The sequence below is a fragment of the Sebastes umbrosus genome, chromosome 1 (assembly GCF_015220745.1).
Source record: "Sebastes umbrosus isolate fSebUmb1 chromosome 1, fSebUmb1.pri, whole genome shotgun sequence".
NCBI lineage: Eukaryota > Metazoa > Chordata > Actinopteri > Perciformes > Sebastidae > Sebastes > Sebastes umbrosus.
This window is the reverse complement of record NC_051269.1, coordinates 37512811-37534971: the sequence shown is the minus strand read 5'-3', so window position 1 is coordinate 37534971 and position 22161 is coordinate 37512811. Positions and strand designations below refer to the sequence as shown.

Genomic DNA, 22161 nt, shown 5'->3' with positions numbered 1-22161 from the left:
AACAGAACATCAGACAATAAAAGCAGATGGAGTAAACCAAATATGGTAACTGCTAAAACAGAACATCACATAACATATCAATAATAATAGAAGTGGTAAAATGGTAGGACAAGTTCATAAAACAAATATACAGTATATATATACAAAATGTGTATAAATGTGTACATACATATATTTATACCCTTCTACTTATAGGAATGCTTTCCTAAAAAAAATGTGTTTTTAAAAGTGTTTTAAAAGTGGATACAGAGTTAGAGTTGGGTTGCTGTTCATATATTTAATTTGGGATGTAAATAAATCAGTTTATATATTATATTATATTATCATTCTATGATATATGAGTTATTAGAGGAGAAGTGATAAAGGGGTAGGAAAATATACGTTTTACTTCTACCTACTCCTTTTCAGACACTATTGCTCTTGTTTTGTTTGTTATTATTTTGTATCTGTTTTTATTTATTTTATGTTTGAAATAAAGTCTTTCATTCATTCATGATGCACATGCCCTTCAAAACCTACAGAGTGAATAAATTCCCCCCCTCCAGTGATGCTCCAACTCTCTCCCACTCCCTCAGCAGTGTGTACAGTGCATAAAATAACTGGGATACAAAAATAGCCGGCTTGGGTTTAGCAGCAATGACAAAAACGTAGCTTTCCTTTTGTGTCAATTGAGACAGGCGCTCAAGCACCAATAGGCGTGGGAGGAGGTGGCATATGCTAATGAAGGGACAAATGTCCACTGACCGTGACCTTGAGAGACACAGTATAAAGGAAGGCAACATCTCAGCACGCTGTCATTTCGTTGTGGTCGTCCTGAGGTCAGTTGGAGAACTTTTTGTTTGGGTAGGTTGCACATTTTTACGCACGAGTTGGCTGCACTTTAAAGCTTCTTTTAGAGTCATTATTTTAAGTTCAATCAGTTTAGTGAGACTGTTTACATCTGCTGGCACGTGTTAGTTAATGCCTGTAGGTTTCTTTATTTTTATTCTCACTTGGTGATAGTGGATTTGCGCTCTTTACGCACAGTGTTTCTCATGGAAGGCTGATGTAACTAAACAGCTGTAAAGAAGTAGTGTTCCATGTCATCTCTTCTTTTTTTTTGGGCTCCAAATTTTCTTTCCTTTTGCTTTGAGTTTTGACTTCTCTGTGTTCATTTTTCCTACCTGTTATTTCGTTGTGATCGTCCTGAGGTCAGTTGGAGAACTTTTCTCACTTGGTGGTAGTGGATTTGCGCTCTTTACGCACAGTGTTTGCACTCTTTACGCACAGTGTTTGCGCTCTTTACGAACAGTGTTTGCGCTCTTTACGCACAGTGTTTCCATGGAAGGCTGAAGTAACTAAACAGCTGTAAAGAAGTAGTGTTCCATGTCATCGCTTCTTTTTTTTGGCTCCAAATTTTCTTTCCTTTTGCTTTAAGTTTTGACTTCTCTGTGTTAATTTTCCTACCTTTTTCTCCCCTGCTGCGTTCACCACACTTCATTATATAAAACATGGTAGCCATTGGTTTTTACCACAGCTTTAACAACCACTATCTAATTTTCCAGTTGGTTGTGATGTTTTTACCTTTTTGCTTGGAGAACTTTGGTGCCTTTTATTTGGGTAGGTTGCGCATTTTACGCACAGGTTGGCTGCACTTTAAAGCGTATTTTAGAGTCATAATTTTAAGTTAAATCAGTTTAGTGAGACTGTTTACATTTGCTGGCACGTGTCAGTTAACGCCTGTAGGTTTCTATGTTTTTATTCTCACTTGGTGATAGTGGATTTGCGCTCTTTACGCACAGTGTTTCCATGGAAGGCTGAAGTAAGCTGTAAAGAAGAAGAAGTGACTCTAACGCAAAGCTTTGTTTTTTCTCACCAAAGGACTTCCTCTCGTCCTCCTCCTCTTGTCTCTCTGGTCTCTCCTGGTTTTGGAGCCGGTGAGCAGCTGCCACCATGTCTCTCGCTTTCTCGGACCTCGGAGAGGCTGCACAGTTTTTACGCAAATCCGACATGGAGATGATTAAGGCGCTCACAATCGCCTTTGACGGTAGGCCTTAATAAGGAGAGTTCAAAGAAACTTTATAGGGCAAATCACATTAAAAATATTCATGTAATAAATTAATTCAGTTTTTGATTCAATGTTAAATTCATGTGTGTTTTTAAATAAGGCAGAAAATCATCCGATGGTGGGAGATTCTTCTCTGTCATTTCAGGGAAAGAATGAATAAACTGTCTGGAAACATGGCAACAATATGTATTCATTTTACTTTATTAAACAAATGAAATAATATTACTGAACTGTTGTTTTTTTTGTAATGAAAATGTTACAATTTATCACTATTTTATTGTAAACTTGTTTTTTGAAAGGTGCTATATAAGTAATTTATATACTTTAAATTAATTCTACAATGAAACACTTGATGTTGAGGTGAGTATTTTTGCCGCATTGACTAATTTGTGTAACTTTTATTTGTGATGATTCTTTTAACCAGTTTTATTTTTTTAATAGTCTGTGCCACTATTTGTATAATTCTCATCATCCTCCATCTCAATGCATCCCCTCTGTGTTGTTCTCAGGTAAGAAGCGAGCCTGGATCCCCGATGAGAAAGAAGCGTACATTGAGATTGAGATCAAGGAGCGCAGCGGTGACAAAGTCATCGTTGACACCAAAGATGGGAGGGTGAGTGATAATTCATCTATAAGCACTGATGAATGAAAACACTATGGTTTCCCTTCCTCATGTCTACCTGCTTCCGTCCCTTCAGACCCTGACCGTGAAAGACTGCGACATCCAGCAGATGAACCCTCCTAAGTATGACATGATCGAAGACATGGCCATGCTGACACACCTCAACGAGGCGTCTGTGCTGTGCAACCTGCGCAGACGCTACGCTGCCTGGATGATCTATGTGAGTATCCCATTATGGGCCAGTGGTTCCTTCCTCTTTCCAATGATTCCATGTTCCCTTAAGAGGCTTCACTATACAGATTAAATTACAACTGCAAACTGGAGCAATGTCAACCTGTCAGTAACAGAACTGGCCTTTTTTGGCTTTAGGTGATGTACCAAGGTCGAGTTCTTACGGCAGCGGCCCGAGGTCCGAATCCGATCAGTAGCAGAACTGGCCTTTTTTGGCTTTAGGTGATGTACCAAGGTCGAGTTCTTACGGCAGCGGCCCGAGGTCCGAATCCGATCAGTAGCAGAACTGGCCTTTTTTGGCTTTAGGTGATGTACCAAGGTCGAGTTCTTACGGCAGCGGCCCGAGGTCCGAATCCGATCAGTAGCAGAACTGGCCTTTTTTGGCTTTAGGTGATGTACCAAGGTCGAGTTCTTACGGCAGCGGCCCGAGGTCCGAATCCGATCAGTAGCAGAACTGGCCTTTTTTGGCTTTAGGTGATGTACCAAGGTCGAGTTCTTACGGCAGCGGCCCGAGGTTTGAATCCGATCAGTAGCAGAACTGGCCATTTTTGGCTTTAGGTGATATACCGAGGTCGAGTTCTTACGGCTGCGGCCCGAGGTTTGAATCCGATCAGTAGCAGAACTGGCCTTTTTTGGCTTTAGGTGATGTACCGAGGTCGAGTCCTTACAACAGTGGCCCGAGGTTTGAATCCGATCAGTAGCAGAACTGGCCTTTTTTGGCTTTAGGTGATGTACCGAGGTCGAGTCCTTACTGCAGCGGCCCGAGGTTCGAATCCGACCAGCGTCCCGATGCTGCATTTCGTCCCCTCTCTCTTTCACCCTTTTCCTGTCTCTCCTCAGCTGCTCTATCCAATAAAAAGTCCAAAAATAATAAAAAAAAAGTCATAGTACAGTATGTCAAAAGAATAAATAAATAAAACATGTCCTGTCCTGTTTCCTCAGACCTACTCCGGGCTCTTCTGTGTGACGGTGAATCCATACAAGTGGCTGCCCGTCTACAGTGCCCCTGTGGTCGCCGCCTACAAAGGCAAACGCCGCTCTGAGGCGCCTCCGCACATCTACTCCATCGCAGACAGTGCCTATAATGACATGCTGCGCAGTGAGTGCACACTAAGATATTATAACAACATACATAAGCACATGTGCAAAAATGTAAACACTCTTCAGTCATGTATATTACAGGCCTTGTGTCATTTTCTCCTCCTCAGATCGGGAGAACCAGTCCATGCTCATCACGTAAGTTTCAACTGCTTCAAATGATTATATTTCTTTGTCTTGTCACAAATTAGAGAAGAAACAGAGAGCTTGTAACTACATGTAGAGCGTCCTCAAACAGTCACTTTAAAGATATTTTTTCCTTCAAAGTTTTTTTTTTTTTACTGAAATTTATTCTTCTTTTTTGTCTTTTTCTGTTTTTGTAACATGCAGTGCAATTATTTTGATTTACTCTACCTTTACCTTTTAGTTTTGTGAACAGTTTTTGCCTGTTGTTTGTACACTTTGTTATTTGTTCACACTCCTATAGCGGAGAATCCGGTGCTGGCAAAACTGTCAACACGAAACGTGTCATTCAGTATTTTGCCATTGTGGCAGCAATTGGGGATTCAACTGCCAAAAAAGGAGTAAGGCTGATGTGGCAGCATTTTTTTGTTTCCCAGCTTCTTTTTTTTTTTGCTGTATTTTATTTTTGTTTTCCTCATTTTTTAATTTTTTGGTCCCAGGAATCCTTCAGTGTATCCCCTTTAAACCGTGTCCATACATTTTCCTCACAATGTGAGAACTGATTACATTCATGTCTGAGTCTTTACCCTCATGTGTTGCCCTTTACAGCCACTTTACTCTTTCTTATTGATTTTTAACTATTTTTCTTTTTCCCCTTTCCATGTCATCTCTTCTTTTTTTTTGGCTCCCAATTTTCTTTTTTTTTGCTTTGAGTTTTGACTTTTCTGTGTTCATTTTTCCTACCTTTTTCTCCCCTGCTGCGTTCACCACACTTCATCATATAAAACAAGGTGGCCATTGGTTTTTACCACTGCTTTAACAACCACTATCTAATTTTCCAGTTGGTTGTGATGTTTCCCTTTTTGCTTGTGAACGCATCATTCAGTCACGCTTCATATGATAAGACACTCACAGGCTTCTCACCTTATTCTTTTGCAGCAAGGCCCTGCCACTAAAACAGGGGTGAGTTTAAGCTGTAGAAAAAAAAAATACGCAGCTACATTATGTTTAACAAAATTAAATGTAAATTGTAAAAAATAAAATAATGTAACTGGGCATTTTCTTTCCCAGGGGACTCTGGAGGATCAGATCATTGAGGCGAACCCGGCCATGGAGGCGTTTGGTAATGCCAAAACGCTAAGAAACGACAACTCATCCCGCTTTGTGAGTAAACTCCTGTGTATATAGTATACAGTATATACATTCAAATGGGTTTGGTTTAATCCTGCTATATGCTGGTTGTTTTTTGGAGCATTTAAAAGATATTTTTCCAACAGGGCAAGTTCATCCGGATCCACTTTGGACATACTGGCAAACTAGCCTCGGCTGATGTTGATATATGTGAGTTAACGGTCAAACGTATTCATCGTGTCTTTCTCTTCTCGTTCCACGTCTATTACAAACATCTCTCCTTTCTGTCCTTCAGATCTTCTGGAAAAATCCAGAGTGATATTCCAGCAGCCCGGTGAGAGGAGCTACCACATCTACTACCAGATCATGTCGCAGAAGAAACCTGAACTGTTAGGTTAGTCACTCTGGCTGCTCTGAGATATATTTCATTACGTACTGCTTGCAGGACTGCGACGTGATCCTGTAAACTCTCTGTTCCAGACATGCTGCTGGTGTCCTCCAACCCGTACGACTACCACTTCTGCTCCCAGGGCGTGATCACCGTGGAGAACATGGACGACCAACAGGAGCTGATGCTCACTGACGTATGAGCTTTTTATTTTTATCCACGTGGAAAGAGTAGATTTGTGAAATTTGTGTGAGATTACTCACCTTTGCTTCTTTACAGCACGCCATGGACATCCTCGGCTTCCAGGTCGATGAGAAGTACGGCTGCTATAAAATAGTCGGAGCCATCATGCACTTCGGCAACATGAAATTCAAGCTGAGGCAGCGCGAGGAGCAGGCGGAGGCCGACGGCACTGAAAGTAAGAGCCATCAAACGAGACGTCTGGCACACAAACAATTTGATATAAAAGCAAGTGTGTGATTGTTTGTGTCCTGTTTTTGGTCATCAGGTGCAGACAAGGCCTCATACCTGATGGGCGTCAGTTCAGCTGACCTCATCAAGGGCCTCCTGCACCCGAGGGTGAAGGTGGGGAACGAGTATGTGGTGAAGGGACAGAACGTCGAACAGGTGAGGAGATGCAACGTCTGACATTTCATTATTTTCTGTAATATGAAGTGGGAAAATGAGGCACAACATATCGAACATATAAAAGCAGAACTGTGGAACGAAATGTACTTTACAGGGTAGAAAAAATCAGCTTCACTTGATTCTGCAGGACGACTAGTATGCTGATGAGGGACGGCTTCTTAATCCTCAGTCGATCAATACGCTCGCCACTCCACACACACTGCAATCTGGTATCTAGGCAACAGAGGCTATTCATGTGAATGACAGCTGTATTCCTCCTGTGTGTGTGTGTGTGTGGGTGCTGTAGGTTAACTACGCCGTCGGCGCTCTGGCCAAAGCCACGTATGACCGCATGTTCAAATGGCTTGTGGGACGCATCAACCGCACCCTGTACACGTCTTTGCCCCGCCAGTACTTCATAGGGGTCCTGGACATTGCCGGCTTTGAGATCTTTGAGGTAAGTTGATCAAATACTGCAATTATTTTTTCAGAGATTAAAATAATATTTATTAAGAGCTCTTACCATCTGTTTCTACGGCCATTTTTTGGGGTTTCAACAAGTGCTCTGTTTGTTCCACATCCTCTCCGATTGTGATGAATAGGCCTACTGCTGCGTGTTTTTCCACGCTGTTCACTTCTAACGTTTTTTCCTCTTAACACCTGTTCCTCTCTCATCGCAGCTCAACAGCTTTGAGCAGCTGTGCATCAACTTCACAAACGAGAAGCTGCAACAGTTTTTCAACCACCACATGTTCATCCTGGAGCAGGAGGAGTACAAGAGGGAGGGCATCGACTGGGTCTTCATCGACTTCGGGCTGGACCTTCAAGCTTGCATCGATCTCATCGAGAAGGTAAAGAAAGCGTTTTATCCGCGATAAAGGATGAGTTTCATAGAGACGTATATGTGACACTCTGCTCTTCCTCCAGCCACTGGGCATCATGTCCATCCTTGAAGAGGAGTGCATGTTCCCGAAGGCCACAGACTTAAGCTTTAAAGCCAAGATGTATGATAATCACATCGGCAAGTCGCCTAACTTCCAAAAGCCGCGGCCGGATAAGAAGCGCAAGTACGAGGCCCATTTTGAGCTGATGCACTACGCCGGAGTGGTAAGTGTGATCTCACTGAAGTCTTACAACATTCATTTTCACATACACAACTCAATAATATGGGTGTCCTTGCTGTTTTACAGGTACCGTATAACATTATTGGCTGGCTGGACAAAAATAAAGACCCACTGAACGAGACGGTGGTGGGGGTTTTCCGGAAGTCCGCCAACAAGCTACTAGCTTCTCTGTACGAGAATTATATCGCCTCAGACACAGGTACCTTAAACAGGACTCTGACAGAAGACAATAGGGGGACACCTTGAGGAGGGCAAATTAATGACTCTGCTAATTACCTCGCAGTGACTGAGCATAAGGCCGGCACCAAGGAAAAGAGGAAGAAGGCGGCCTCTTTCCAGACCGTGTCTCAGCTTCACAAGGTGAGACTGACACCTTACTGATGCACATGAATGCATGACAGATGTTATTCCATTCAATGTTTTGTGTGGCGCCAGAAATTGTGGGCGTCATTGGACATCTGGGACGGAGGCAGTTAAGACTTGCAGTGATGTTTAGGGCAATGATCACATGAACATCACTTTAAGTCTGTGCTGGCTCCTCTCTCCTTTACATCAAGGACTTGACGTCTGAGGAACACAAAGTCCTGCAGAATAAAACATTTTACATGACTATTTTGTTTTGTTGGAATAGTCAAGGTTTTATTATTTACTCATTTAACTTGCGATGTTTCTCCTCTCCTACAGGAAAACCTGAACAAGCTGATGACCAACCTCCGCAGCACCCAGCCTCACTTTGTCCGCTGCATCATCCCTAATGAGACCAAGACTCCAGGTAACACAGGGCACACTCATCGCATATCATCAAGAGCTAAACAAATGTGACTTCTATAGGCTCATGTTTGAAACTTGTTCTGCGCAGGGATCATGGACGCGTTCATGGTGCTGCACCAGCTGCGCTGCAACGGCGTGCTGGAAGGCATCAGGATTTGCAGAAAAGGTTTTCCCAACCGCATCCTCTACGCTGAATTCAAACAGCGGTACGGATGACACTCACGGATGATCACTTTTAAATATCATGGCGTGGACTCTGAGACGCAGCGATAATCTGTCCTAAAACACACTTCTTTTTTTAATTCATTCAGCTACCGCATCCTGCAACCACACGCCATCCCAGAAGATACGTTCGTGGACAGCAGGAAAGCTTCAGAGAGGCTGCTGGCCTCCCTGGATATCGACCACCAGCAGTACAGATTTGGCCACACAAAGGTAGGAAGTAGCAGGTTGTGTAAAGCCAACCCGGTATCACGCCAAAGCGTGTAACAGACCCGCCTGTCCACAAGAGGATAGAGCGTCAGAGTCACGCTTTGCCTCACCGAGGCGTGAAAATTACACACATATAAGAAGGTGCAGTAGACTACCAGCAGGGGGCAACAAAACCACTTAGTTAGGTTTAGGAAAAACGTCATGGTTGGCCTTAAAATAAGTACAGAAACTAAGTAAAATACATACGGAAACAACGTAACATCAGTATGGAAAACATTTCACACACGTCATTAAAAAACACGTCACAAACATAACTTACAAAACAAAACAACGGTCTCCTGGTTGAAAGTCCTGTGTTTGTTGGACCCATCCACCTCCTCTCCCACCCACAGTAAGCAGTCTTTCTCCCTTTTTATTCTCCGTCGCTAGCTCTGAGAGTAGCATAATCACGCGGATGCATTTATATTGCAACAGTGGTGGAAGAAGTACCTGAAAGCCACATTTGAGTAAAAGTACATATCTAACCAGAAAATGACTTTAGTAGAAATTAAAGTCACATATTAGAATATTACTTGAGTAAAAGTCTTAAAGTATCTGATATTTTCTGTGCTAATTATCAAAAGAATATTCTGATATTAAATGTACTTAAGTATTGAAAGTAAAAGTACAAGTAAATGCTGTTAATAAAAAAGTAAGCAACTCAGAATTTTTAGATTTTAGAAGTTGATTCCTCTTAACATGTACACCACCTTAAAAATGGAGGCAACATTACACAAAACAAAGTCAAAGGTCTTCACAATTTAAAGGATTTAAAGAACAAAATCCATTTTTTCCTTCCCTCGTAGTCGCATGTAGCGCGATCTGACACGCAGTCTGCCTGGACTTGAGCGGAAATCAAAACTTAACTATGTCTTTTAGAGTACTTTGTTGGCACTTGTCCATCACGTGACTGATCTAACTTGTGAGCTCGGACCACTGATTCACCAAACCTGCTCGCTAACGAGTGACGAAGATGCTTAGGGGAAATGTATCAGAGGAAAAGTACACATTTAATTTAGGAAATGTAGTTGTATAAAAAACTCAAGTAAAGTACTCCCAAAAAATTCTTAAGTACTGTAATGAAGTATTATTACTTTTTACATTACACCATTGCACCGCAGCCAGTACAGACTACATGGTGTACTAATGACACGCCAAAAGAAAGAACGGCGTTCTTATGAGCTATGAATAGCAAAATAATCAGCGAAAAAAAGCAAAATTTAAAATTATTTAAAAACTGGAAAGTGTGAAGGTTTTTTTTTTTTTTTTTAATGAGCTTATGATAATAAATTTAAAAATATATTCTCTTAATGTTTGTGATTGATTCTCAGTTTTCATGGTTTCATTATGTTATTTTATTTGGTTAGGTGTTTTTAATTTAAAAAAAAAAAAGATAGTGATGTCAAATCCTTAATGGTTGTGTCATTTTATCCCCCCGGCATCTTGTTCTTCATGCAGGTGTTCTTCAAGGCCGGCCTGCTGGGTCACCTCGAGGAACTGAGGGACGAGCGTCTGGCCAAAGTCCTGACGCTGCTGCAGGCCGCCGCCCGAGGCCGATTAATGAGGAGGGAGTTTAACAAGTTCTCAATAATGAAGTAAGAAGACCGAAGAATTTCGACCAAATCTTTTTTTAATGAACGTGAATGAATATAAAATGTAGGAAAGCTGTAGCTCACAAGAAGGTGAAGACATAAGTCCAAAAAAAAAAGAAAAAAAGAAAGACCTCCCCCGAACAGTTGCTTTTCTGAACAGGTTCAATAGAAACACAATCAGCCGCGAGCCGCTCAGCCTGTGATACACTATACCTTAGTGTTCACTCCCTCGCTCTAGTATGTGTGGCATGCAAGGGCAGTGTTCTCGGCGTGTGTGAGGCGTGTGCTTGCCCTTGTATGGTTACCAGGCATGTGTGTGGCCCCTACTGTTAATAAGGGGCCCCATCACACACACACACACACACACACACACCCCTCTCGCAGGTCTCCGTCCATTCTCTCCTCTCTAAATTAAACAATGCTGACGGTGTCCTCGGAGCCAGGTGGCGACATGTGTCAAGTGGCAGCTGCTCGTGCCCTCCCTAAAAATACAACCCCCCGGCCCCCTCCCTGGATGCCCGATGGCCCCTGGCCCCTTTTGTCCGCGGCGCCTGTACTTCTAAGTGAGTGCATTGATGGGATATGTGGCGGGTGACGGAGGATTAAAGGCGGCCGTTGGACACAGGGCTTTAGTTTCTAAATAAACACAGACGTTCACCTTTTGAGTGGCACCCGGCATGGAGTCATGTCAAGAATGCAATCAGCTCCCCCCCCACACACACACACACACTCATCTCCCATCCTCCCACCCAGCCACCGCGGCGTGTGCACGCTCACTCAAACTCACCCTCTAAACACTGACAGCGAGTCCTTGACCGGGAGGCTCCGGGTCCATATTTAGGGCTGCGAGACGCCATTCTGCTGAGACTAAATCAATCTGCTAACCCGGTTTGGTCACAACATGAAACATCAAAAGCAGCGTTAGGTGTATGATTTCATTTCACATCCCTCACTGTGTATGATTAGATACTAGAGAGTGTGATAGCAGCGGGATTAGTGCCAAAATAAGCAACTAAATAAATAAACGGGGAACTCCAGGATGAATCTTTTTGACCTTCTTCTCTTAACTCGATCTGAACTTCACTTCTACTGGTTTCAACCATCAATACCACCAGCAGTCATCCTCCAAATATGTGCATTTATATTTAGTTATTTTAACATTATAAATTATAAATTTTACAATATTTTTCCATACAATTGAACTATAAATATTTAGATTGTTTAATTGAGTTTGCATTTGTACTATTAGAGGCAGAAACTACATGTTTCAACCATTTATCCAAACTTTTAGGTAACTACTAGTTCAACTGTTTATCTATTAGCTAACTACTTAAAGCTGTGCTTTTAGCTAACTGTGGCTCTGATTTTATTTATCCTATTTTAACGCATGTTTTTCTTCTTTTGGTTTAAATTGTTTTAACATTCTATTATGATAGTTTTACCCTTTATGTGAAGCACTTTGAGATTTCGCTGTACTTTAAAGAGTGTTATATACATTTAATTCATTATTATTATTATTATTATTATTATTATTATTAATAATAATAATAATAATAATAATAATAATAATAATAATAATAATAATATTATTATATATAAAATATTATATATATATATAAAAAAAAATAACGGATAAATAGTTGAACTAGTTATTATTATTATTAATAATAATAACTAGTTCAACTATTTATCCGTTATTTTTTATTTAAATGTTTTTATATATAATATTTTTTAGATTTCAACTGTTTATTTATTACTTTTAGCTATTTTAAACCATTTATCCAGTACGTTTAGTTAACCATTTAGACCTTTCTGCTCGCTTGTTAACTACTTTTCACACGCTCTCAATACCAGACTGCGGTGTTCAAGTGTTTCAGCTGACTCAATATATATACTTCAATCAAATCCTTTTATTATTATTTATTGGAGCTACTCCTTAATATTTCCACATACCCCCTGGTAATTGCAGAAGTAAGATAGGATAAAATAAGATAAGATAAGATAAGATGAACCTTTATTAATCCCCAGAGGGAAATTCGTGTGTCAAACAGTAAGAGTATCCCAAGTATCCCTTGGAGCAGAACTATACCTGATTGGGAATCACTGGTCTCTGTGACATTTTTGTTTTTATCCTGACAAGAAACATTTTAGTGTTTGAAAAATCCTCACTCTTCGTCTTGCTTTCAGGGAGGCTCTGATGATCATCCAGTGGAACATCCGGGCCTTCAACGCCGTCAAGCACTGGCCCTGGATGAAGCTCTTCTTCAAAATCAAGCCTCTGCTGAAAAGCGCCGCCACCGAGAAAGAGCTGGCCGCTCTGAATGACGAGTTGGCCAAGCTGAAGGAGGCTCTGGAAAAATCTGAGCTCAAGCGCAAAGAGCTGGAGGAGAGGCAGGTCAGCCTGGTCCAAGAGAAGAACGATCTCTCTCTACAGCTGCAGGCAGTAAGTGGCTCTCATCATCGTGTATTCACACATTCAGCTTTTGGAGAAAACAGTGTGAATGCACTGAACGCATATTCTTTCCCTCCTGTAGGAGCAGGACAATCTTGCAGATGCCGAGGACCGCTGTGAGCTGCTCATCAAAACTAAGATCCAGCTGGAGGCCAAACTGAAAGAACTCATGGAGAGGCTGGAGGACGAGGAGGAGATGAGCTCTAATCTGCTCGCCAAGAAGCGCAAGCTGGAGGACGAGTGCGCTGAGCTGAAGAGAGACATCGACGATCTGGAGATCACTCTGGCTAAAGTGGAAAAGGAGAAACATGCCACTGAGAACAAGGTGAGGAAACAGAGTGAGCTGCCTCCAGAGGGCGCTAAGAGGCAACAGAAAGATCCACGGCACATTCAGTAGGATTGAGGGGGAAATAAAAAAATATATGTGTTAAAATATTTTCTTCTTCTGACTCGCAGGTGAAGAACCTGATTGAGGAAATGTCAGTTCTGGATGAAACCATCCTGAAGTTGACCAAAGAGAAGAAAGCTCTTCAGGAAGCTCACCAGCAGACTCTGGACGACCTGCAGGCGGAGGAAGACAAAGTCAACACTCTGACCAAAGCCAAGGCGAAGCTGGAGCAACAAGTCGATGATGTGAGTGTATTTATCACATAAAACAGTGGTTCCCAAACTATTTTCCCTAAAGTCCCCCTACTTATGCCCAACTTTCTATAATAAATAAAACTCGTTAATCACGTCAACATAAATAAAGTGACATCTTGACGGATTTGCCAAGTGAGTGCAGATACATAATATGATTTTTTTTTGTCACGACTTAATTAATTTACTATAATAGTGTTAGAGCCAAAATAGATTTTTTTGGTATTGTGGTTAAATAAATGTAATTTATGGCTAAAACGCCCAGTTAACACAGGTGCATCAAGCAGGAGAGCAAATAGTTTTTTTGACTGCATTGAAAATGTTGTTTCTGAAAGGCTAAACACCAACAAATATGGATTGAAACTAGGGCGGTCAATCGATTAAAATATTCAATCGCGATTAATCGCAAATTTATAACAAATTTTTTTATCCGTTCAGAATGCACCCAAAAGGGAGATTTGTCAAGTATTTAATACTTATCAACATGGGAGTGGACAAACATGCTGCTTTATGCAAACGTATGTATATTATTACTAGAAATCAATCAACAACTCAAAACAATGACAAATATTGTCCAGAAACCCTCACAGGTACTGCATTTGAAGCCTGCAAAATGAAGCCCAACAGGCAGCAACAGCTGTCAGTGTGTCAGTGTGCTGACTTGACTATGACTTGCCCCAAACTGCATGTGATTATCATAAAGTAGACATGTCCATAAAGGGGACACTCGTGGGTACCCATAGAACCCATTTTCAGTCACATATCTTGAGGTCTGAGGTCAAGGGAACCATTTGAAAATGGCCATATAATTACATGGTTGATACCAATGGATTCTTTAGGTTTTGTAGTTTCATATGATACCAGTATCTTCACTCTAGCTTTAAAACTGAGCCCGCTACAACCTACAAATCGCAAGTTGCGTTAATGCATTATTATCACATTACCTTTGACAGCCCTGGTATAAAGTATTCGGTAAATGTGTTATTATGATTTTTAGTTATACATGAGCAAATCCAATTTTGACAACCTCAGAGCAGACAAATTCTGGCGCACCCTCTGTGATCTTTGGCGCCCCTTTAAGGGGGGCCCGGACCCCAGGTTGGGAACCACTGGCCTAAAATAAGCACAGGTGGTCATCATCATCATATATATAATATGTAACATTTTTCAACTCTCCTACTGTGAATCAGCTGGAGGGATCACTAGAACAAGAGAAGAAGCTGCGTATGGACCTGGAACGGATCAGACGTAAGCTGGAGGGAGATCTGAAACTCTCCTTGGAGTCGGTGATGGACTTGGAGAACGACAAGCAGCAACTCGAAGAGAGGCTGAAAAAGTGAGAGTTTTCATATATTCACAGAAAAACATGATCTTGCTATTAAGAAGTAATGATTAACAATGATTCCCAAATATTTTCTACCAGGAAAGACTTTGAAATGAACGCGATCAGCTCAAGGATTGAAGACGAGCAATCCTTGGTCAATCAGCTCCAGAAGAAGATAAAGGAGCTACAGGTGGAAACTAGTCTCTTCACCTTTAATAGAGCAGATATGCAAACACGATTTTGAAAAAATAACTGACCATTGCTTTCCTCCAGGCTCGAACAGAGGAGCTGGAGGAGGAGCTGGAGGCCGACCGGGCCTGCAGGGCCAAGGTGGAGAAGCAGCGTGGCGATGTGGCTCGTGAGCTGGAAGAGCTGAGCGAGCGCCTCGAGGAGGCCGGCGGGGCCACCTCGGCCCAGATCGAGATGAACAAGAAGAGAGAGTCGGATTTTCTGAAGCTGCGTCGAGACCTGGAGGAAGCCATGCTGCACCACGAGGCCACGACGGCGACCCTGCGGAAGAAGCACGCAGACAGCGTCGCGGAGCTGAGCGAGCAGATCGACAGCCTGCAGAGAGTCAAGCAGAAGCTGGAGAAGGAGAGGTGCGAGGCCAAGATGGAGGTCGATGATCTGGCCTCTACTGTGGAGACGCTCTCCAAGGGCAAGGTAGATAGAAAAAAGAGGATAGACACACTGAAAGGTTTAAAGTAGTATGGGACCAAACTAGATCAACTCTGTTGTCTGCAGGCCACTTCAGAGAAGATGTGTCGCCTGTATGAAGACCAGATGAACGAAGCTAAAGCCAAGGTCGAAGAGCTCCAGAGGCAGCTCAACGACACCAACACCCAGAAAGCCCGTGCTCTGGCTGAGAGTGGTAAGAAGCTTTTCATTTTATCATAAATCTCACAAACAGATTTCACACACCGGTTAGTAACACAGGGGCCTTTTTTCTCCTCCGTGTAGCTGAGGTGGGCAGGAAGCTTGAAGAGCGTGAATCCATGGTCTCCCAGCTCCAGCGTGCCAAAACCTCCTTCAGCCAGAGTGTCGAGGAGCTCAAGAAACAGCTGGAAGAGGAGAATAAGGTCAGCTCCATATCACTGCATCAGTCAGTGGTGGTTATTTTGCAAAACTGGTAGCTACCTCTGCAGAAATTCCTCCACTTCGACTAACTGCTCTATACCATCACGATTGGTCTCTTAAGGCTAAGAGCGCCCTGGCCCATGCGCTGCAGTCATCTCGCCACGACTGCGACCTTCTGAGAGAGCAGTACGACGAGGAGCAAGAGGCCAAGGGCGAGATGCAGAGAGGTCTGTCCAAGGCCAATGCTGAGGTGGCTCAGTGGAGGACTAAGTATGAAACTGACGCCATCCAGAGGACTGAGGAGCTGGAGGAAGCCAAGTGAGCGAGTTTTTTAATTGGAGTATTCTGATGGTACACAATGATCGTTTGAATGCATGAGCGCCAAATGTGTTTGTGCCTCTCTTTAGGAAGAAGCTGGTCACGCGTCTGCAGGACGCTGAAGAGTCGGTGGAGGCTTCCAACGCCAAGTGCTCGTCTCTGGAGAAGACTAAACATCGGCTCCAGACAGAGATCGAGGACCTCGTCATTGATCTGGAGCGCGCCAACGCTGCAGCTGCTGCCCTGGACAAGAAGCAGCGCAACTTTGACAAGGTATTAGCGGATGATGGCAACTATTACAGAGGATTGTTTTTTCTGTCCTTAAGGGAAACCACCATGAGGAATAATTGTTCATTTGTGCATCTGTCTTATTACCTGGTGACTAGTGAGGATTGCGTTCTGGCGCCATGTACAACAAATCCAACTCATGACTTTTGCTCTACTGCAAAATGTGTCTTATTAGCAGCATTTTGAAAAATCGCATTAGAAAAGCTGTATGGAAAATGCAAAATTCGATAAAACTTCCTCAATTGCGAAAAAAAAAAGTTGTCATGTTCGCTTGAGGTAGTTTTTGCCTTTGTCAAAAAAGGGTTGATGCACTAAATGGATTATGGAAACACCTTTGCTGAATAGGTTCTGACATAGCAAACATGTAACTCACATGACTGTTCAGCAGATGTTGGCATCTTCTCAGATATTCCCATAGCTTGCGAATGCTTGTCTTTGTCTCCGGACAACATGGCCACTACTAGCTGACATGAAAGAACAATTAAAACTTGCACAATTGAAACAAATTCCTAAAGACCTCTCCATTTTTCTCTCGTACATGGGTTAGATGGCCAAGCCGACTTGTTTTGTTTCCAGTTCGCAACCTCTACTTCTTCTACCCTGTTTACTGGCGGATTACAGCCATACGTAGCCTATAGCGCCAACTTCTGACCAAACTACGCTGTAGCCAAGATTATTCGCTCCACCTAATTCGCATTTCTCTTTTTGCTTGACAATTGAATGGAAACACGGCTCCGGTTTCCTCCAGGTGTTGTCTGAGTGGAAACAGAAGTATGAAGAGTGCCAGATGGAGCTGGAGACCTCTCAAAAAGAGGCTCGTGCCCTGAGCACGGAGCTCTTTAAACTGAAGAACAGCTATGAGGAGACCCTGGATCATCTGGAGGCCCTCAAGAGGGAGAACAAGAACCTCCAAGGTACCTGTCGTTGTATCTCATAATTATGAATACTTACTTTTACCTTGACTTTATATAAGATATAAACATATTCTATCTCTACTCTCCCAGAGGAGATTTCTGACCTGACGGATCAAATCAGTCAGGGATCGAAGACCATCCATGAGCTGGAGAAATTGAAGAAGGGTCTGGACATGGAGAAAACCGAGATTCAAGCTGCCCTGGAGGAAGCTGAAGTAAGCAGTTTGCTGAGCTCACATCCTCATTTTTGTGCTCTGGGATATTTTGTTGACAGAGGTGACCTACAGAATATCTTCAAGCATTTTGTTTCTGTCCATCTCAGGGCGCTCTGGAGCACGAGGAAAGCAAAACCCTTCGCATCCAGCTGGAGCTCAACCAGATCAAGTCTGACGTTGACAGGAAGCTGGCGGAGAAGGATGAGGAAATTGACAACCTTCGGTGAGACCCATTGATTACTCTTTTCATCCTTCTTTATAGCAGATCTGATTCTATCCCATCGACTACTCTTGACTAACTATTTTCTCTCCATGATGCCCTTTCTACTCGTAGCCGTAACCACCAGAGAACACTGGAGTCCATGCAGGCCAACTTGGATGCCGAGGCCAAGTCTCGCAACGAGGCGGTGCGCCTGAGGAAGAAGATGGAGGGCGACCTGAATGAGATGGAGGTGCAGCTGAACCATGCCAACAGGCTGGCGTCAGAGTCCCAGAAACTCCTGAGAAACCTGCAGGTTCAGATCAAGGTGAGTCCAACTAGCAGCCGGTTGATGAACTTACCTGATGTGTTGGATTCATTGTTAGCACATGGAACAAATTCCATCCACTGAGACCTTTTGCTTGTACACGATCTGTGACTCCAGGACATTCAGATGGAGCTGGATGAGACTGCTCACCGGAACGAGGAGCTGAAGGAGCAGGTGGCGGTTACGGAGCGCCGCAACAACCTGCTGGCTGCTGAGGTGGAGGAGCTGAGGGCTCTGCTGGAGCAGAATGACCGTGCACGCAAGTTAGCTGAACACGAGCTGCTGGAGGCCACCGAGAGAGTCAACCTGTTGCACTCTCAGGTAGGAAGAAGCATTTAAAACCACCGTGCAGCTCAGTCACGTCAAATAGATTTCACATAAATAAAGAGCTTATCAAATGATGGTCACTTAGTTTCAGTAGATAGGCATGAAAGAGGAATGGAACAATCCCATTGGCTTTTTGTCGAGAGAACCCAGAGCGATGCTAACTTCCTGGTTGGCCTACAAAAATACGTCATCCCTGGAGCACTCTATTGAAAACCAGATAAACTGACATTTTAATCCTTATATAATACTGTTTTGCTGCAGAACACTGGACTGATCAACCACAAGAAGAAGCTGGAGAACGATCTGTCCATGCTGTCAAACGAGGTGGATGACGCTGTGCAGGAGTGCCGCAATGCAGAGGAGAAGGCCAAAAAGGCCATCACTGATGTAAGATCTGGAATAAACTTAATATAAAGTGCATGATATAAGACATTTAAACTACAGAATAACTCAAAAATCGATCTACAGGGGGTTTGAGAGTGATCTTGTCGACCTTCTTCACTGTTTGTAATATTCTGTAATTTGATCTCTTCTTGCAGGCAGCCATGATGGCAGAGGAGCTGAAAAAGGAACAGGACACTAGCGCCCATCTGGAGAGGATGAAGAAGAACATGGAGCAGACCGTAAAGGATCTGCAGATGCGTCTGGACGAAGCTGAGCAGATCGCCCTTAAGGGCGGCAAGAAGCAGGTCCAGAAGCTGGAGGCCAGGGTGAGAGATGAGACAAATTAAACGCCTTTGTAGTCACCGTCCCACTTGATAATCCTTGTAATGGGTTTTGTTTGTAATGTAAAACCATTTTCTGGTCTGCTGGTAGGTCAAAGAACTGGAGAACGAAATGGAAGTAGAGCAAAAGAAGAGCCAAGAGTATCAGAAGGGAGTACGCAAGTATGAGAGGAGAATCAAAGAGCTCTCCTACCAGGTAAACCACCAGCGTGGCTGCACATATAAAGACATGCTGGGTTGTAAAATATGAATGCATGTTTTTAAGAGCTCTCTGTGCTTTCTGTGAAGGCTGAGGAAGACAAGAAGAACCTGATCCGCCTGCAGGACCTCATCGATAAGCTGCAGACGAAGTTGAAGAGTTACAAGAGGCAGGCTGAAGAAGCGGTGAGTATTATTGTATACTGTCAGTGATAAATTAACCTGAGCACTTCTTCAGTTCACTGTAACAGCTGATTAGCCTGTTGTCAGGCCATTAAATAGGCATTATCAGTTGCTATAAGCCCCATAGATGTGGGTCAATAGGGGCCTACTACACTCACTAGCAGGTTTTATCGCCTATTCACATGGTAGATAACCGAAAGAAGGTATAAAAGAACACAACAGCGACATCTAGCGACCGTAGTAATTATGACAGGAGCAGAAGAGTAAATCAGGCGCTGTAGTGTAGACATTGTGAAACTCCATAAGCCAAAACACAATGTTTTTCCCCAAACTTAACTGTTTTTGTTGCCTAAACCTAAAGAAGTTGTAGCTTTGTTGCCTATACCTAAGGAAGCCTTTTTCTTTGTGTTCAAAACATAACGTTTCATTCAGCTTTACGAGTTAGAAAGTGTTGCTTTTAAGTTTCACTTTCACAACATAAAGTCCATAAAGTCCATAAGGGGTGGAAATTTTCACCGAGGAGACCGGAGTATGCATCCTGTGTGAAATCAACAATATGTAGTTGTCTTTGTGTTCATAGATATTTTAACCCAAAACACTATGTTTTCCCGTAAACTGAACTGGGTTTTTTTTGCCTAAACCTAAAGAAGTTGTAGTTGTATTGCCTAAACCTAAAGAAGTTGTAGTTTTGTTGCCTAAACCTAAAGAAGTTGTAGTTTTGTTGCCTAAACCTAAAGAAGCCTTTTTGTTTGTGTTCAAAACGTGACGTTTCATTCAGTTTTACAACATGTGGAACGTGTTGCTTTTAAGTTTCATTTTCTCACTGTAGTAGGTGTAGCAGGCCCCTAATGACCCACATCTAAGGGGCTTATATGTGACTGATAACGCCTATTTCATGCGTATACTACATATACTAAATGGGTTTCCTCCCCTCTCTGCAGGAGGAGCAGTCAAACACCAACCTCTCCAAGTCCAGGAAGCTCCAGCATGAGCTTGATGATGCAGAGGAGAGGGCTGATATGGCCGAATCGCAGGCCAACAAGCTGCGGGTCCGCACCCGTGACCAGGGCAGCAAGGCTAGTAAACTAAATACATTTCATATTCCAGTATGCGGCCCGAATTGTATGACCTTTAGAAGCATTTATTAAAATTAGCCCGCAGGCTTCATAACAAGAACTAATCTCAGAAGAGACTGGATGTAATCCTCTGTTGAAGATGACCTCACACAGCGCTCTCATGTGATCTCTGGTGCGGTCATGAGGTACTCTGTGTCGCTGTGTATGTGGTTGCTAATAAACACCCCTGTCTTGTGTATTTCAGCATGCTGAGTGATGTGAGGCTGAACGCCGGGTCCAAACATATCACAGCCAGCCAGCTGCAACAGCTGTGCTCGACTGTGACGACGCACCCAAATAAAGACTTCAAATATTTACATTAAATGTGACTGTTTTTTCTTTCGGTGTAAATTATGTGATAAAGATAGAAATCCCACAAAGAAGGTCTAAAGAAGAATTTATTATATTATTAATTTGACAAACAGCCGTTAAATAAGGAAAATGAATACCAGCATTAGAGGAGGAGCATGTGGGTGAAAGTTGGTTACAGAAGTAGTTATAGTAGAATGTGAAAATAAAACATTTCTCTGTTTGTTTGATGGTCAAACAGGGTTAGAAAGAGATTAAGACTGGAGTGTGCAGAGGTGGATTTTAAACACAACCGTGTGAGATTTTATGCCTTATTCAATGCTAACACACATGAAAAAAAAAAGCATGGGTTGTTATCTAAAATGAATTAATGATTTAGATTTTACACCATGAATATTATCCATATCTTAAAGGTCCTTCCTTTCAACAAACACTGTAGATGCTTTCAATCATGGTGAGGTGAGACACAATCATATTTGATCAAAAAAGCACCACATGGTCTGAGTTTTGTGAGTTAAGGATGCAAAATGTGTCATCCTCCTCATGCCAAACATCACACGAATCTCCAGGTAATAAAGTCAAAGCATCAGAAATCCAAAATAAAAACCAAATAGTGTTACGTTTAACACTGTGCAGCATGTTCTTGGCCATAGGGGTTTAACATTTCACCATTTTCTATACAAACTAATGAATGAAATCTAAGGCCTACTAGGAGCATCACACCACATACAGCATTAAGTGTTGAGAACCGGTTCTCTTGTGCATCATACGGAGGGGGATCACTCGCTCTGAAAGTCAGATCACAAAGCTACAGAAGTTCAGAGATTGTTTATATAGTTGCTCCAGAAGAGCGCTCACAACATTCATGTATTTTCTACCAACAGCCTCAATGACTTCCACAGTGGATGACTGGAGTGATAAAAGAGGAGATTTGGATCAATAACATACGATCACTGCAGAAGTACCCTGTGTGTCAAATCACATCTTGTTAACCATAACAATTAATCTCGGGCATCCAGCAAAGAAAACTGAGAATTTTGTAAGAGAGAAGCACTTAGTAAAGTGTATCACCGCAGAGCACAAAAAGATGAACTAATTCAAAGTATGTGCACAGCCATCAAGAGATTTACTGTAAGACATGCTGAATGAAAGCTAGAAAACAAAAGGAAACATTTCTGGTTAATTAGCTTTAAAGCAAATAAAAGGCTTTTCAAAGTGTAAAGGACGTTTGTGTTTGCATCCCAAGGCGGCATAGCACTAGCAACTCATGGCATCAGGGGCCATCTGTACAAAATGCCCGTATACATTCACATAAACATTTATTA

At 42.5% G+C, this 22161-nt stretch overlaps 1 protein-coding gene across 2 annotated transcripts; it reads left to right on the top strand.

Annotated features, from left to right (window-relative positions):
- The first annotated feature begins 729 nt into the window (after nucleotides 1-729).
- On the top strand, nucleotides 730-20851 carry myh7ba (myosin, heavy chain 7B, cardiac muscle, beta a). Of its 2 annotated transcripts, XM_037794209.1 has the most exons (44): nucleotides 730-843; nucleotides 1861-2026; nucleotides 2557-2660; nucleotides 2746-2889; nucleotides 3843-3999; nucleotides 4109-4136; nucleotides 4426-4522; nucleotides 5061-5084; nucleotides 5193-5285; nucleotides 5399-5462; nucleotides 5548-5646; nucleotides 5733-5836; nucleotides 5920-6058; nucleotides 6149-6267; nucleotides 6575-6724; nucleotides 6948-7118; nucleotides 7195-7374; nucleotides 7458-7590; nucleotides 7675-7751; nucleotides 8076-8163; nucleotides 8251-8368; nucleotides 8474-8597; nucleotides 10092-10228; nucleotides 12413-12668; nucleotides 12760-13002; nucleotides 13134-13310; nucleotides 14507-14652; nucleotides 14740-14830; nucleotides 14914-15303; nucleotides 15385-15511; nucleotides 15601-15719; nucleotides 15839-16035; nucleotides 16125-16308; nucleotides 17072-17237; nucleotides 17328-17452; nucleotides 17560-17675; nucleotides 17787-17979; nucleotides 18097-18300; nucleotides 18568-18693; nucleotides 18846-19016; nucleotides 19123-19227; nucleotides 19320-19415; nucleotides 20354-20488; nucleotides 20733-20851. In XM_037794209.1, the coding sequence occupies exons 2-44, from the start codon at nucleotides 1933-1935 to the stop codon at nucleotides 20742-20744; spliced, it is 5823 nt and encodes a 1940-aa protein (XP_037650137.1). In that variant the 5' UTR covers nucleotides 730-843; nucleotides 1861-1932; the 3' UTR covers nucleotides 20745-20851. The 2 variants fall into 2 exon arrangements, with proteins under 2 accessions (XP_037650137.1, XP_037650228.1); XM_037794300.1 differs by lacking the exons at nucleotides 730-843; nucleotides 1861-2026; nucleotides 2557-2660; nucleotides 2746-2889; nucleotides 4426-4522 and having other exon boundaries at nucleotides 3913-3999.
- The last annotated feature ends 1310 nt before the right edge of the window (nucleotides 20852-22161 follow it).

Bases quoted from the DNA above. Each gene is read 5' to 3' on its own strand.
- myh7ba (XM_037794209.1), top strand. From the start codon at position 1,933: ATGTCTCTCGCTTTCTCGGACCTCGGAGAGGCTGCACAGTTTTTACGC. The intron at 8,598-10,091 runs GTAGGAAGTAGC...TTCTTCATGCAG, and splicing joins ACAGATTTGGCCACACAAAG to GTGTTCTTCAAGGCCGGCCT. The intron at 15,304-15,384 runs GTAGATAGAAAA...TGTTGTCTGCAG, and splicing joins AGACGCTCTCCAAGGGCAAG to GCCACTTCAGAGAAGATGTG.